Below are 15,121 nucleotides of genomic sequence, written 5' to 3'. Positions count from 1 at the left end.
GGCAGTAGGAAGTAAAGAATATTTCCAAGCAATGGCCCAGACCTTACAGTGGGCCCTGTATAGACACAACAGGATGTTTATAGGAATATCTGATCTTTAAGCCATGCTTTGAGGCTATAAGCTATTAGACAAATACAACAATCTTTTCCTTAAAAAAAAAAACAAAAACAAAAAAAACCAAAAAAAAAACCCCTAAACCATAGACACCATGTGTATTAAGCTGGCAGCCCATCCTTTGATCGAATATCAATCCTGTTGGTAAAGGGGGCTTGATTCACTGACCTACTAAATCTCTGATTTCAGATGTTTGCCTGTCCTCCCATAGGAGGGGTTCTTCTCTGAGAGAGGGCCTAGAATGCAAGTTCTAGGAAGGAAGTCAGCAAAACCTGAGAAGATCTGAGCAGAACTTACCGTCAATTTTGTTGTTAAAGCCAAACTCAGGAAGAGGGTCATTTGGACTCTGCAGGGTATGCAAACATGTGAAAGTTGTGTGGGAAGAACACCTGCTCAGACCACATGATAAAACATGGCTTAAAACTTTCACTTTATTAAAGGAAGCAAAAAAAGCATTTAAATCATTTTCCATCTCTGTTGGCCCATCCAAATGCAATGCTGTCCAACTTTACCAACTGCTTCCTGGTTTAGTGGAGCTTTAGGTTTAATTTCCTTATGTTGAATGAAGGCCTAAATGATATCGAACACTATTTCAATGCAAGTTTTGCCTAATAAGAGAGGGGAAAATTATTTATTATTTTTCAAAACAACCCTGTATGGATGTCTAATAACAGCAGACAATGTCCTGACACCATTTTCCATACATTTCTTAAGCTTAATCTTCTTTAATATTTTTTTAAAAATTAAAAAACAACCGCCAAAACCATTATTGCAAGAAATTCTATTGCTTTTTACATCATTTCACTCAAACTGAGCAAATTTCAGATGGCCTAGCCATTCCTCTCTACTGCCAATGCAATTTTTTTTTCTAGTTTCACGTTGAACACAAACATTACTATTGCTTCACTGAATACTGTATTTTCCCACATACACTATGACCCAGAATATAATACATACTTTGTTTTTGAAAGGCAGAATGAATAATGAAAGATTTTTCCAGTTATGGCTGCACAGAGCAGGAATAAAGCCCATGAATGACGCATGGCCCCGGAGGCTTGGGGGAGCATGGCAACCGCCCGCAGGTGGTGGCAGCAAGCAAGGAGCTTCCTCAGGCAGCCATGGCAGTGTCAGCAGCAGAGGATGGTGAGCCCTGACCGGCAGTTGGTAACCACCTGCAGATGCCGCCGGCAGTGGCAGCCAGTGGTGATTTGTGACCACCTGCAGATGCCACCGGCCATGTTGATGGCAGGGAGTGGGGTGGTGACCAGCGACAGCCTGCTGGCACTGCCAGCAGCATCAGCAGCGCTTGTCTCAGGAGAGGCACCGCCAAACTCGGGGTGCATGTGCACCCCCTACACATCGCCACTGATTAAGACTAATCTTCAGAAGACTTACCCTTGTTTTTCTGGTTAGGCTATGAAATAGGAGGAAAAAAACCAGGAACAGCTAGCAGACAGCAAAATTGAGCTAAAATTAGCTTGATTAGCCAAAAACATTAAAAGAAGAGACATCATTGACACCTGAGAAGTATAGAAAACAATGAGCTGTTAATTGACTTCCTCAGCTGCCTAAATATTAATACCACAGCTGTCGCACTGTGGAACAGGAATCAAAGTAAGGTGCTTCATTCCAGGGGCAACGCATAGGCGGTGCACATGCACCTCCTGCAAAAAGGCGCTGTCGGCAGTGTCTATGGGCAGTCTATGTTTGCCCCGACCGCTGCTGACACTGCCAGCAGTGCCTGCAGGTGGTTGCCAACCCATAGTCAGTGCTTGCCACTCCCACACCCCCGACAGCATCAGTGGCATCTGCAGGACCTTCTCACTCACCAAGTGTAGCTGTGCCCCCCCCCCCACAGCCACCAGGGGTATGCGCCATTCCCGCTTCATTCCCAGGGTGAAAATAGTCTTCCCTGCTTAATATGTGAACCCCAATTATGGGGTGATGCATGTAAGAAAATATGGTATCTCTTTTACTCACATATTACACTGCTGCTAAGTTGTTCCCCTGCCCTTCTGCAAGGAGGAACCTAAAAGCAGGACTGCCAGTGAGTTGGAAGTTACATGACACTGAGGAGTTTGTTGATGGTTCTTAAACACAGAGATTTGGAAAGCACTTTTTCCCTTCTATCCTTGCTCTTCCTCCTCATTCATGCAGGAGTTGCAAAATGTGTGTGTGATAGGTGGTATTGGAGAGATGTTGTTGCCACGATGGTTCAGGAAATATGCAAGAGACTAGGATTTTTATGGATGTTTTCTTTATTGGATGAACTGCATAGGTGGCATAGACAGAGATGTTTTCAAATGTGATTGTCTAAATTAGGGGTGTGTGAAGCTTCGGTCACCAATTTGATTTGGAGAAGATTCGGCCCAATTCAGAGGCCGAATCGCCTAATCCAGACTGAAACAGGAGACAAAAAAAACCTTTCCAAATCAATTCAGAAACAGATTTGGAAGGCAGTCTTGCAAGGAAACAGGAACTAAGTAGAGGGAAGGGGAACTGGGGTGGTGGGGAAGACTGACATCTGTAGCTGGCCAGTGACTGTGATCTTTCCCTGAGTCCCCTTCCAATCACAGTGCTCTGTGGGAGGGAGATAGAAACAGCACATAAGCCTCTGTCTGCAGCCTTTCTGTCCCTTTTGTGAGCTATTTCTGCCTGAGCACCGGGAAGGCTCCCTGTTACAGGCTACCATCCCTGCTGGTTTCATCCAACTGCGCCTTAACACACACACAGTCACACATGACACGAGTTTTGCTTTCAGCAGTTTGAGGTGCAGTTTCCCAGAAGCCCCTACATCTATCTCCTTGAAACCTGGCAGGCTTCATGCCCTCAGAAGAAGCTACCATCCCTGTTGTGTTCATCCAAATCTGAAAAAAAAATGACAAAGTTATAGGTATTTCAGTGATTCCCCATCACCAAAGCTCTCCGAATCAGTGCCAAATCTTCCGAAGCAGATTCAGCTGGATCGATTTGGGACAGTGATCAGAATCGAATCAGTCCTCCAAATCAGCCGAATCCAAATCCATATCGAATACTTCCCTATTCACACAGGCCTAGTCTAAATCTATCCCAACTATGCCGTTCGTCCGTTAAACGATATCACCTACAAAAATCTTCGTTTCTCTTATACAATATGGCAAAATTTAAGGTCTCCAGAGATGAAAGATGTGTGAGAGACCATGATTCTAGAGAACCCCAGTTCTTAGCAACAGTTTAACAAAATATACCTATTATCACTGAAATTCTCTCACTATACTACATTTTCAGCCATTAACTTAATCGTTAAGCAATCCTGTTCACTAAGTTAAGACCAGGGCCTCAAAGGGAACAAAACATTTGCTAAATGGTGGGCCCCAGTATGGCATAGAGCAGTGCTTCTCAAAGTGGTGGTCTGCGAACCGCTGCCAGTCCGCGAGCCACCGGTTGCCAGTCTGCAGCGAGTAGCCAAGAAAGAAAGAAATATATCCGCCGGTCCGCAGCAAGTTGCCAGGAAAGAAAGAAATATATTTTCAGACACATAACGTTGATATGTCATAGCGCCACAGTTTGTATGTTCCAACACTCCAAATGACGTCACATCGTGCAAGGTGAGGAAAGAAAAGAAACAGCCGGTCATGCATTTGTGTAGTGCTGTTACACGCAGCTGCTGACACCGGCTGAACCAGGCACCGGTCCCTGGCCCACTGGGAAAAAAATTGCCAGTCCACCACATCAGATAGTTTGAGAAGCACTGCCATAGAGGGCTTTAATGGCAATCTGCCAGAAGCCAAAAAGTGTCACATCTCATTTACATATGCTATCAAAATGTGAAACATGCCTAGCCTATTATGCTTGATTGAATTTCTGGCTTCCCTGATAAACTACATTACTTGCTAATTGAATTTGTCTCAGCAAAGGGGGAAAAATTGCAAGATAAGGTATTTGCAGAGACATTGGAGCAAGCATAGACTTTGCTTACTCTAATGTAATAAGTCTCTGTAAGCCATACCAATATTTGCAAGACACAGAAGATTGGAAGTGGTGCTGTAGGCTACATTTAGGTGCCACTGTTCTGGGCAGTTTGTACTGACCTACTAAATCACTGTGCTCATAAAATGGCAGCCTCTCTCTCAAAAACACCTGCATGCCATCTCTGCCACTGCTCTCCAATAGCAGGTCAGCCCTTTTACTGTTGTTAAGAGTTGCCTGGTATAATCTCCTCATTCAGGTTTCTGACCTGCTATAAATCCCACTAGCTTCACAGAGAAAGGCTGCAGATGACACAGCAGTATTTGCTATAGGGGCTTACAGTCTGCACTAGGACTATTAGCATAGGACAGTAATTCCCAAATATTTTCTGATTGTGATCTCACTTACAGAGAACTTCAGATGACTCCATGCATGCACACCATTATTACTGTGGGTTACCTTATCGACACCCCCATACACCCCCCCCCCATTAATTTATGACACATGGATTAACTGAGTTTCAGGCATTCAGGGGTTCACTGGGGACTGTGGTCCCATTTGTATCTGCCACTGGACCAGGACCTCCAACTTTACAAACCACTGGCCAACAGCCAAAAACTCTCGTACCCCTGGAAAGGGAAAGCTCAGGCAACTTACAAGACTATATACTAAATTTCTGGTGGCTAAGCATGTGAATTGCACAGCCTCTAATGAGCCGTGGTGCCTTGCTACCTACTGTAGCATGGGTATTGATGCTCATTGACCATGGCAAACCCAGCCAAGTCTTACCAAGATGTCACAGCAGTTATGCTTAGGGTGAAGAGACTGCAGATTTTTATCACTTGCCTCCTCTCCTGGAAGCACTTTTCTTTGTCAGCAGTACTGACACCAGCATCTTCTTCAGTCTCAATTCCTTGCAGAACTGGGTTTCTTCTGACTGCATTTCTTATCCCTCTCCACCCCCCATCTCTCCCTATTAAAAGCTGAGGGTCTTAACGATAACTTGGCCAATTCAAGCTTCTTAGTGCTGCTGAAATTTTGATAATACTGGTTGAGGTAACATATGCAGATACTATCTATTACTTGACAGGAACTTCAAGCCATGCAAATACCCAGAAGCTTGAACTGGCCATGTGGAGTTGGGGACAAGATGGAGGTCAGAGAGCTACAATGGGCAACTGAAATTATTTACTAGTGATGGGCAAGACTCAGGATATGCAAGGACCAATTATGTATCTCTTTGGTTCAGAAATCTGGAAGATGATCAGGTTCTCAGCATTTAGGCTTTTTTTCCAGTATGAAAGCAACAATACAAAGAGATGCTTCTCATGATATTTTTCAGCCCAACCAAAGTCAGGAATGCTGTGGTACAAAACAACACATGCCATCTAAAACCACACTAACTGATGCCAGCCAGGATTAAAGAAAAAGAAAGCCCCAGATATCTTCAAAGTGAACTGCAAAACAGCTTCAAGATTTAGAGATAGAAGACTTGAGCCAGAAGACTACAAACCAGTTCATTTTGTTTTATAAGATATTTAGACTCCAAATGGGAATTTCAAGAGTGTCTAGGAATCTAAATACCTTAAAAAATACAGCCTTCTCAGTATCTTCTCCCTCCTTATTTGAAGGCCTGTGTAATGCATACAGCTGTGCGACATATCATTCATCAGGGTCTTCCAAGAATTTGGCTATGTTCCAGAGTAAAGAATCAAGAGCCCTGAAATACTGGTCTTTTTCTTTTTTTCATTATAAAGTCTAAAACTATTTGCTATATACACTGTAAAAGAGCAGTAAGGGCAAGAGCAGAAGTTTAATTCTGCTTTGCCTCTTTCTTACCATTAAAGAAAAAGGGGAGGAAGAAGGAAGAACAGGGAACAGCTGAGAGAGAAACAGATTTCTAACATGGTTGGTCTAAATAGCAGGAATGTGACCAAACAATGTTAAAATATAATCCCTGAAACACAAGTAAGCTAATTGACCAGATCAGATCAGTGTACAGTTCAGCTGTAACAGAGTGAACTGAATTTAAGAACCAAACAACGGTTAAGACTTATTTCTTAAGTATTGTTTTAAAAAGATATAGTTTTAAAGCCAGCGCAGATTAAGTTGTAATGGCTACCAATGTTTTAAATTACTTTAGGGAAAGATGTTTACCCTAATTTATCAATAAGAAAAGATGCAATTTCCAGAGAAATTGAATGGATGAGGGATCACTGTCAGACCCAGGAGAGGGAAAAGCTCTCTCTATTGTGCTTTGGATGCAGCACAACAGTATAACAACAGCAGAAGTGGTAATCTATGGTTTCTTCCGTGTGAACACAAGCAGTTACATGTTCACAGATACATACTTCTATATACACTAAGCCAGCTGAAATAGGATATTAAAAGGCAAGTGAAACTACTATTAAGGTTCTCTGTACACTAAGTAGGGAATTTAAATAGCAGCTGTTGGAATTAAACTACAGTGCAAGGACTTGCAGCAGAATGTCTACTCTGGGCTAAACTATGTTATACCTGGAGTCTGAGAGTGACCTCTATTTATTTAGAACAGAGTAGTTTCTGCACTTGCCTGAGCCCCATTCACACAGCTCAGGCAAGGTTGTGCTAGAACTACTACTGAAATGTAAATGGTGTTTGATATTGTCTATATTCCCACAACATGGCAGTTTGTAGAACAGCGTGACAGTGCCCTGTTATAACGTGGATTAGTCTCACCTTCACAGGCATGAGCAAACCGTGTTAGAACCATGTCACAAAGTAACGTTACTACCATGTTTCCCTGAATATAAGCTGACCCTGCCTATAAAACCACCCCCAATAATTAGCTTCTATACATGCAAAATTTATAAATGTGTTATAATTTTCCAGGTGTAGAATCTAATTATTGGAGGCTTGCCTTGAATTTGTCTTTCTCCGACTGCAACAGCAGGGAAACTAAATCTGGGAGGGTTCAGGTGGCTCTTGCCCCACAACTTCTTACCCGTGCAATCCCTTCTGCCCCCTGTACTGTCAGATCCTGCTCTCCCTTGAGCACATGGAGGTAATAAGCAAATTTGAAAGCACTGTCCTTGAAATAAACCTGTCTGTAGTAATTGGCATATAGGCATACATTTAGTAAGTGGCATAAATGTAGTAATTGGCATTTAGCCATGAATTTATTTAATACAGAACTGATACATTTTACCTATTTTGAAAGTGCTCTAAGTCTTAGCACAGGTACTCTATAAACACATTTTTAAGCACCACTTTTGTACCAAGTAATACACTACAAACTGTGAGTGATATTATCCTTAAGCCATAAGTCTCATAATTTACCACAGTTCTTTGGGCTAGGCCCCAACAGAGTGGATAGCATTTCAAGTTATGGTGACCCCATAACTCAGCACTGCTCAGTATGCGTGTGTCCTCCAGATACCCCCAACAAAGGAGTCATGTGCTAATTAGCACCCCGGGTGTTCTTGTCATGAGTCCTGGGATCCTCCAAAAAATGCAGATGGGAGGCAGAGCACCTTGGTCTGTCTCCACCCCATGGACAGCATGGCCACGTTAATCGCATGAGACAGGATGAGAGGGAGCTAGAGGGATTGTGGGTGAACTATTTGAGGCCCGATTTGGTTATGTTTGCCAGACATTTAAGGCTGGTGAAAAAACAGGAATCACTGGAAATGGGAAAGAAAGATGCAGCTGACTTGTAGGAATAAAGAGGAAGTTGAAATGTATTCAGTAGTGGTTTACCATGAACTGAAAAAATCAGTGATGAGGGGGACTGAGAGCAATGAGCTTATTCAGACAGGCTGCACGAACCTCTCAGCATGCCTGCCAAAGGGTTTGGAAGTATGTGAAGCCCCAGGCTGGGATGGAGGATACTTGCCAGTAGCAGGGCCACATATGGTTCTTGAATGATTCAAATGGATTTGGACCTGATCTGCCTAATTAGACCTGGGACATGAAGAACTTTCCTTAAAAAACACAACCCCCCCCCCCCACACACACACACACACTTACCTGGCAGGGGAAATACCATGACCACAAAGGTGATGGGGTAGTACCCTGACCAAGTAGGTGCCTTACCAATGGCTTTGTGTAGTGGAGGTAGCACCCTTGTCTGCTTGCGGACAGGACTCCCTATGAGAGCCTCATAGTTAGCTTCCCGCTGGCCAGCTTCCAGTGGGAGGATCTTAGCTGCACACCAACTTTATGAAAATGGGAGACTCCTCCCTAGCTTGCACCTGTGGCCATAGGGCTGAGGGCAAGTGAAACTTGGGGGCATGGGAACCCGAAGCCTCCGGGCTTGGGCCCAAATCAGGCTTGTCCAATATATGGCCCGTGGGCCACTATGCAACCTGCCAAGGTATTTTCTGAGGCCCAAGGTGCTGTGATGGGAAACGAAAGTAAATGCTGTTTGTTTTCGTTCCCACCCCTTCTCCCTCCCCCAGCCCCTCAGCAGCTTCCTAGTGGCTGCTTCCTAAAGGGACAAGGTTCCCACACGCACCGTGTCACCTTGACATTGCCAACAGTGCATGTGGGAAGAGGAGTAGCCATGTGCCTCTCGGGACAGGATGAGACCAGCTGGAGCAGCAGGGGCTCAGCTGCATTTTCCCCCTACCTGCGCCAGTCAGTCCTGAGTGGCACACGGCTCTGCTGCCACCTCTGCTGGTTGGTGCCGACCCGAATGGGTCCGTCCCATCCAGAGCAGCATGCAGCTGAAGCCAGATTCCCACATGCTGCTGGGGACGGGAGGAGGCCAGCCAGGTCAGCACCAGCCAGCAGAAGTGGCGGCCGAGCCATGTGCCGCTCAGGACGGGATGAGCCTGGCCAGAGAGGCAGGGCCTCGGCTGCATTTTCCCCCTGCCTGTACTGGTCAATCCCAAGCAGCACACAGCTCTGCCGCCACTTCTGCTGGCTGGTGCAGACCTGGCTGGCCTCCTCTCATCCCCAGCAGCACGTGGGAAGCCAGCACGGTGCGGGGGGCCTCAGCAGGCAGGGTCCTGGTGTGACTGCTGCAGGGTGAGGCAGCGGGAGCTGGTGTCTGCTGGACCCCAGGCTCGCAGCACCGAGGCCACCAGGGCTGCATGCACAGGAGGCCAGGCACCACGGTGAGCAGGGCTGTGCAGGCGGGCAGGTGAGGGGCTGCAGTGCAGCTGCCGCCTCGCTCCAGCCCCCCTCAGGCAGCACCAGCTCATGGGGCTGTGCTGCTCAGGGGATGGAGATGTGGAGCTATTTATTTCTCCCCTTCAGTTTCTGGGGCAGTAGCTGGCTGGATGCAGAATGGGTCCCTTCTGCCCCTACCACCGGCAGCTACCATGAACCTTGCAGTAACAGGCAGGTGCAGTAGGGCTGCACAGGCAGGGTCTCTCTGGCCCAGGACAGAGGGTGTTTGAACATGGCTTGCTGGCCCACTGGGTGATAAAAAGTTCATGATCCAGCCCCACATTCAAAAAGGCTGGACACTCCTGGCCTACACATACGGTGTTTGCCAAAGGATTTAGAAGTATCTGAAAATCCAGGCTGCGGTGGAGGATACTTGCCAGTAGTAGGGCCACATACGGTTCCTGAGTGATTCAAATGGATATGGACCTGATCTGGCTAATTTGACCTGGGACACAAAAGAATTGCCTTAAAATATTAATAAATAAAGAAATCAAAAAAATCTTAGTCTTCTAGATAAGCTCAAGCATTTTTGGCACCAAGGGTAGGGGATCAGGGCTGGCTCTGGCACTCCCAGTGCCAGCCTGGTATTGTAGTACCTTCAGGCCTGGTGCCAGTTCCCTGTGGAGAGAACACCTGCCCATTTTTAAGGGCTAAAGAATAAGGTTTCCATCAGCATTTTTGGCACCAGGGAAGGGTGTTGGAGCTTGCTCTAGTCTCTCCAAGTACTTGCCTGGTATTGCAATACCTCTAGGCCCAGTGCTCATTCGCTCCTGGGGGAACAACTGCCCTTTTTTTTTTTTTTGAGGACCACACACACACACAAAAAAAATGGTTCCTATCATTATGTTTGCCCAATATGAGCTGTGTGTTTATAGTCATGCTCAGTGCTGACTGCACTTGCTGGCTGCACTTTATCAGCTTCATAGCTGGTTTCCATTACTGAGTACAAACTGCTTTTAGTAGTAGTTTAATGACAGTCAGTGTATTTAATGAATATTCTAATATGTGAATGTAAGACAAGGAACTTCCCCCCCACACACACACGTTGACGGGGGATGGCAGGGAGGGGGAAGAATTTGTCTTATATTCAAGTAAATAAAGTATTCTGGAGCCAATCTCACCGCTGATTTAAGTCACCACTGATGTCCAATTTAGCATTAGTTAACCAGAAATCTGAATTTAACATATGTTCTATATTGGCACCTGTAACAGAATTAAAACACTTTGTTGTAGCATAAAAGATGGTTAAATATTAATAGGTAAAACCAAGGAATTTTATAACAGGAATTAGGGCAGGACCAAATATGAAATAATCCAGTGTCAACTAGGACTAAAAGACTGTTGTTCTTCCTTTCTTTAACAGAGTTGCTATAAAAGAAGCTGACACTATTCTAAGATAACCTAGTGCAACTTCTGGCTGCTCATCTCAGAGTGCAGAACAGAACAGGATGTTTTTCTTTTGCACTAAATTAGTGAGTGGTGTTGTAAACAAGAAAATACAAACTACATATCATTAAAAAATATGTACAGCTATATTTAACACTTAAATTATCTTAAACACACTTTTGCATACTAATAATTTTTATACATTCAGTCTTAAACAATGATCATTTAATATCCTAATATTTTTACAAGTTTTTCCCTCTTCCAATACCCAATGCTACTTAAACTCTGAGGCTGAAAAATTTGAGCTACATATAAAATAGGAAGGTGTCTTTATAGATGCAGTTTATCATAGCACATTTTTTATAAAAACACGTATTAATCAGTTCAAAAACCGAACCACTGCAGAGGTTGCATAAACCCTACAGGGTTCATTTTTAAAAGAATACTTTGGTTAACAGCAAATCATTTTTAAACAATTAAGGGGAAAATATTTTTATTTTTGTTACCATCTCTACAGATGCATCTCCTTGTCATGTGGTAGCCATCCATGTCTTTATGAATGAGCACTGCTGCAGTACAGCAGTGTTTCTCAACCCATGGGTCATGACCCAAATGTGGGTTGCAAAAGTATATGAAAGGATAATGAACAAACTTGAAAAATGGATTCACCTTTAAAGGAGAAAAACATGGGAAACTGTGGCCTTTCCCTTGCAGGCTGGCAGAGCTCCATCCTGCAAGGGGCTTCTTGGGAGCCCCACACACCCACCTTCTGCCCCACACACTGGGGGCTAGAGCCCGGAGGTGAGAGGCACTGGGTCAGGACTGGCCATTGATGTTTACAAATAGGTCCTGGTACAGAAAAGGTTGAGAACCACTGCAATAGAGAGCACTAATTTACCTGTACAGCGAACTCAGTAACTGGATTATAAACCAGATTTAATAAATTCCTAATGTAGTTCCCTGGGTATCAGAGAGCACATAGAGAAGCTACTGTCTATTCCTTACAAAGTTAAAGCTGCTGCAAGACTTGCTACAGCCCCACATCGTTGTACAAAAGTTTTTTCTCCCCTCTTGGCTTTCCTGGTTAGGAGAGCAGCTCAGGATTTTTGCTCAGCCTACATATTCTGCACACCAGGAGTCTGAAAAGCATCAAAGCATTCTAGTAACTGAAGTGCTACTGAACCTCATTGTAATGCAATGATTGCTTCTGCAAAGGTCATACAGATTTCAGGTCAGATGTGGCCTCTGAAATCACTGAAGCCTTACATTTCCAACAGCTAAATTCCCTCAATTCTGGGGCAGGTAGAGAAACAAGATCTTTATTTTTCCTCTTCATGTGATCAAACCCTTTCTGATCCAGTAAATTAGAGCCATCAAAAATCACAGAGAAGAGGAGACGTGTAGTGCTCTCCAGAAAAAGAGCATCACACCAGTCACTACATAATACTGGAGCTAAAAAGCAGAAAACTCTGAGGAGTGAAGGCACTTGGTAACAGATGAGCGTAGTCCATTAACAATAATCAATGAGTCAACAGTTTAAGTCTTGTAATCCAACTGACCAGTAGCGAGGGCTCTGTGGAGGAAGATTTTGTAGGTGACATAACAGAAGCTTTTTTAGCTCCTTCCTCCTGAAAAGGAATGGTTGCGCTGTTGTGAAGATCTGCATTTACAAAGCACCTGCTGCCTCTGATGTAGTCAGCACCCCTTATTAACTGCTTGTCAGCCACAGGCTTTGAAAATGGATGCTGGGTGGCAGAACTTTCTTCAATGATTGGTGGTATTCTCTCATTACTGAAGTACCTGCAGAGGACGTCTTCACCTGCGTTAAACATAAAGGATGAAATCACTTATTTTTCACTTTGAAATCCAGTATTTTGCATCTTTTTTAATTCTATTCAGAAGGGTTCAATGCACTTCATAAGTACTAATTCCAAAACTAACTTAAGAGGTAAGGGATTCCCATTTTAAATGTATTAACTGAGGTCCTGAGGGTTGTAAGTGACCTTCTCCTGGCCAAATCAGTGGCAAACCCAAGAAAAGAACCCAGGCAGTGATGACTGCCACCAAGATCTAAGCACTATACAAAGTCAGTGAGAGATATTTTTGGCAGACAGAAGGGTTATGCAGGATCCAAAAACAAAAGAACAATGTTGCTATAAATGGAACATTTGCAAGCAACATTTCACGTGAGTTAAAACTTAGATGACGCATAGTATGCTACTCAAGCAACATGAGCTTTTTCCCTTTCAACAGCATGAAAACAAACATACACTTACTCACATTTCATGTGTTCAGTTTAGAAACAGGAAATAAAATTACAATATACAGATACAATTTAAAACACTTTCTTATTTCTGATCCCCAACTTAGAGGGTGTTATCAGATCAGGTATATTTCAAAGCCTCCTAAAGTATAATCAAAGAGTAGTCCTGCCACCTGCTGCTCATCTGTTAGATCTGCTAATTAAGCAAGTCCTAGCAACTCCCATGCTTCCAGCTGCATCATATTGCAACATGATGAAATATATATTACCTCCTGTAACTGAGAAAGAACAGGTTACAAGTCATCTTATCAGCTTTTGTATTCTACATAGCTTCTTATATTAGCCTCAGCACTATGGTATCTGACCTTTGAGAAACAATAGGAAACATGCTAAACTGAGATGTGACCCAAGAATCAACATCCACTGGCATCAGACCAAGCATCTCAGCCATTCTGTACATGCTGCTTCAGGACCCATCACCTTCTAAAACTTGATCCCAATTCAAGGGCTCTTGCATACTCACTGCTCTATTTAGCAATAATTTATGTCACATTATAAAATGCTAATTGCCTGCTTCATTTTCTAGAAGCTTCCTTAAAAGACTCCTAATGGGACAATTTCACCCACAGCAATTGAAAAATAGTTTTCAAAATTTTAGAAGGGTTGTAATGACCCAACTTTTTTCAGACTTTTCACAGATACTTGCTGATTCTTGAATTGGTATTTTCAGAGGAAATGCAGAAGTATTTCTCACCTGTCTGATAGCAGTATACTGTATCTGGAGGGGTAAAAATTCTGTCAATTCTTTTTGTCTTTTCAATCTTGTGCAGTCCCTTTCCATGCCTAACCCTCAAATAATCATTCTCCAAAAGCTGTTCGTGTTGGACACTAACACAGTAACAGTAGTCAAAGTAGTCCCCAGAGAGTTTCTAGCTTGCTTCAGTAACAGCCCCCAATTCAGTTCAACAAACAGACCCTAATCAAGAAACAGCTTATTCTTCAACATTCGTAAGACAAATGTAAAAGACATGGGGAGAGAGTGTAAGAAAAATGTTTGCAGAGAGTAGTGCCAAATACAAGTAAGAACAGATTTAATTATTATAATTACTTGCAATCCTTAACTGAACTGCGTAAGAGAATAATGGAGGTTTCAGTTCAGGCGCAAAGTTATAAAAGTTAGAGAGAAACAGGGCTGGAAGAGACCTCCAGAGGACACCCTAGTTCAACCCCCTGCCTGAGGCAGAAGCATCCCTATCCAAGCCATCCCATACAACCATAATCTAAACCAGGGGGTAGGCAAAATATGGCCTACCAGACACTTCCATCTGACCCGCAGCACCCATCAACAAATTGTACCCCGCCTAGCCTTTCCACCCATGGGAGTGGGAGCAAGGCACCAAAGCATACACCCCCCTTCCTTCCCCCACGCCCCACCAATATACCCTATTGCACCTCACTCCCACCCTCATGGGTGGAAGGGCCCAGCCCCAACAGTGCACAGCTTCTGGGTGGGCTGCTGCTGCCCCTGCTGCAGCCACCCCATGGGAATCTGGTTGGCTTCCCCAGCTTCCAGCTCACTGTGGAGCAGCAGGTATGGAAGAGGAGGGGGTGGGGACCAGGGCAATGGCACTGCAGCTAGGCAGAAGCGTGGAGAACAGGGGGGCAACAGGAGCATGTAGCTTAGCTGGGAAGGGAGTGGGTGTGAAGGAGGGTGGGGAGACCCCTCACACGGCTTGCAGCCCTCACTGCCAGCAGCAACAGCAGGTGGGGCGCTCAGGGTGCTTGTGTCCAGGGCAGATGCTAGCACCTGGTGGGATGCGACTCTAGCCAGTGCTGCCCATGGGTCAAGGAGCACAGCCTGCCCAGCTGCCTCTATCACAGAAGCTCCATGCAATGCACCTGCAACTCCCAAACTCGCATCAAGGGAAGCCCCATGGCTTCTCCCACTTGCACTGGGGAACTCTGCAGGGAAGCAGGGGGCAGAGTCTGGGGACTGGTGCAGCAGGGGGTGGGTAAGGCAGCCTGTTTCAGTGTGGGTCTTCTTCCCCCATGCAAGTGCAGGAGCTGCAGGCATACAACATAAAGCCCCCTGACAGAGGTGGCTGGGCAGGCTGTGCTCCTCACCCCCATGCACAGCGCTGGCCGGAGCTGCACCCCACCAGGTGCCAGTGCTTGAGCCCCCACCTGCTGCCCTCCCTTCCACCCCACAAACCTCACACAGTCACACCCTGCCCCCACAACCTCCACTAAGATATG

General features: G+C 44.8%; 1 protein-coding gene across 1 annotated transcript in view; it reads right to left on the bottom strand.

Annotated features, from left to right (window-relative positions):
• Positions 1-11,405: 11,405 nt before the first annotated feature.
• CNKSR3 (CNKSR family member 3) overlaps positions 11,406-15,121 on the bottom strand; it is a gene marked incomplete at its 5' end in the record, with an annotated part of 70,296 nt that continues 66,580 nt past the window's right edge. The window contains one exon of the mRNA XM_019526744.1: positions 11,406-12,421. Coding sequence (XP_019382289.1) covers positions 12,123-12,421 — 299 coding nt within the window. The remainder of the gene's footprint in view (positions 12,422-15,121) is intronic.

Source organism: Gavialis gangeticus, unplaced genomic scaffold (genome assembly GCF_001723915.1).
Source record: "Gavialis gangeticus isolate Ggan-Ray unplaced genomic scaffold, GavGan_comp1, whole genome shotgun sequence".
Classification (NCBI taxonomy): domain Eukaryota; kingdom Metazoa; phylum Chordata; order Crocodylia; family Gavialidae; genus Gavialis; species Gavialis gangeticus.
Note: the sequence above shows the minus strand (reverse complement) of the source record. Positions and strands in the feature narration are given on the sequence as shown.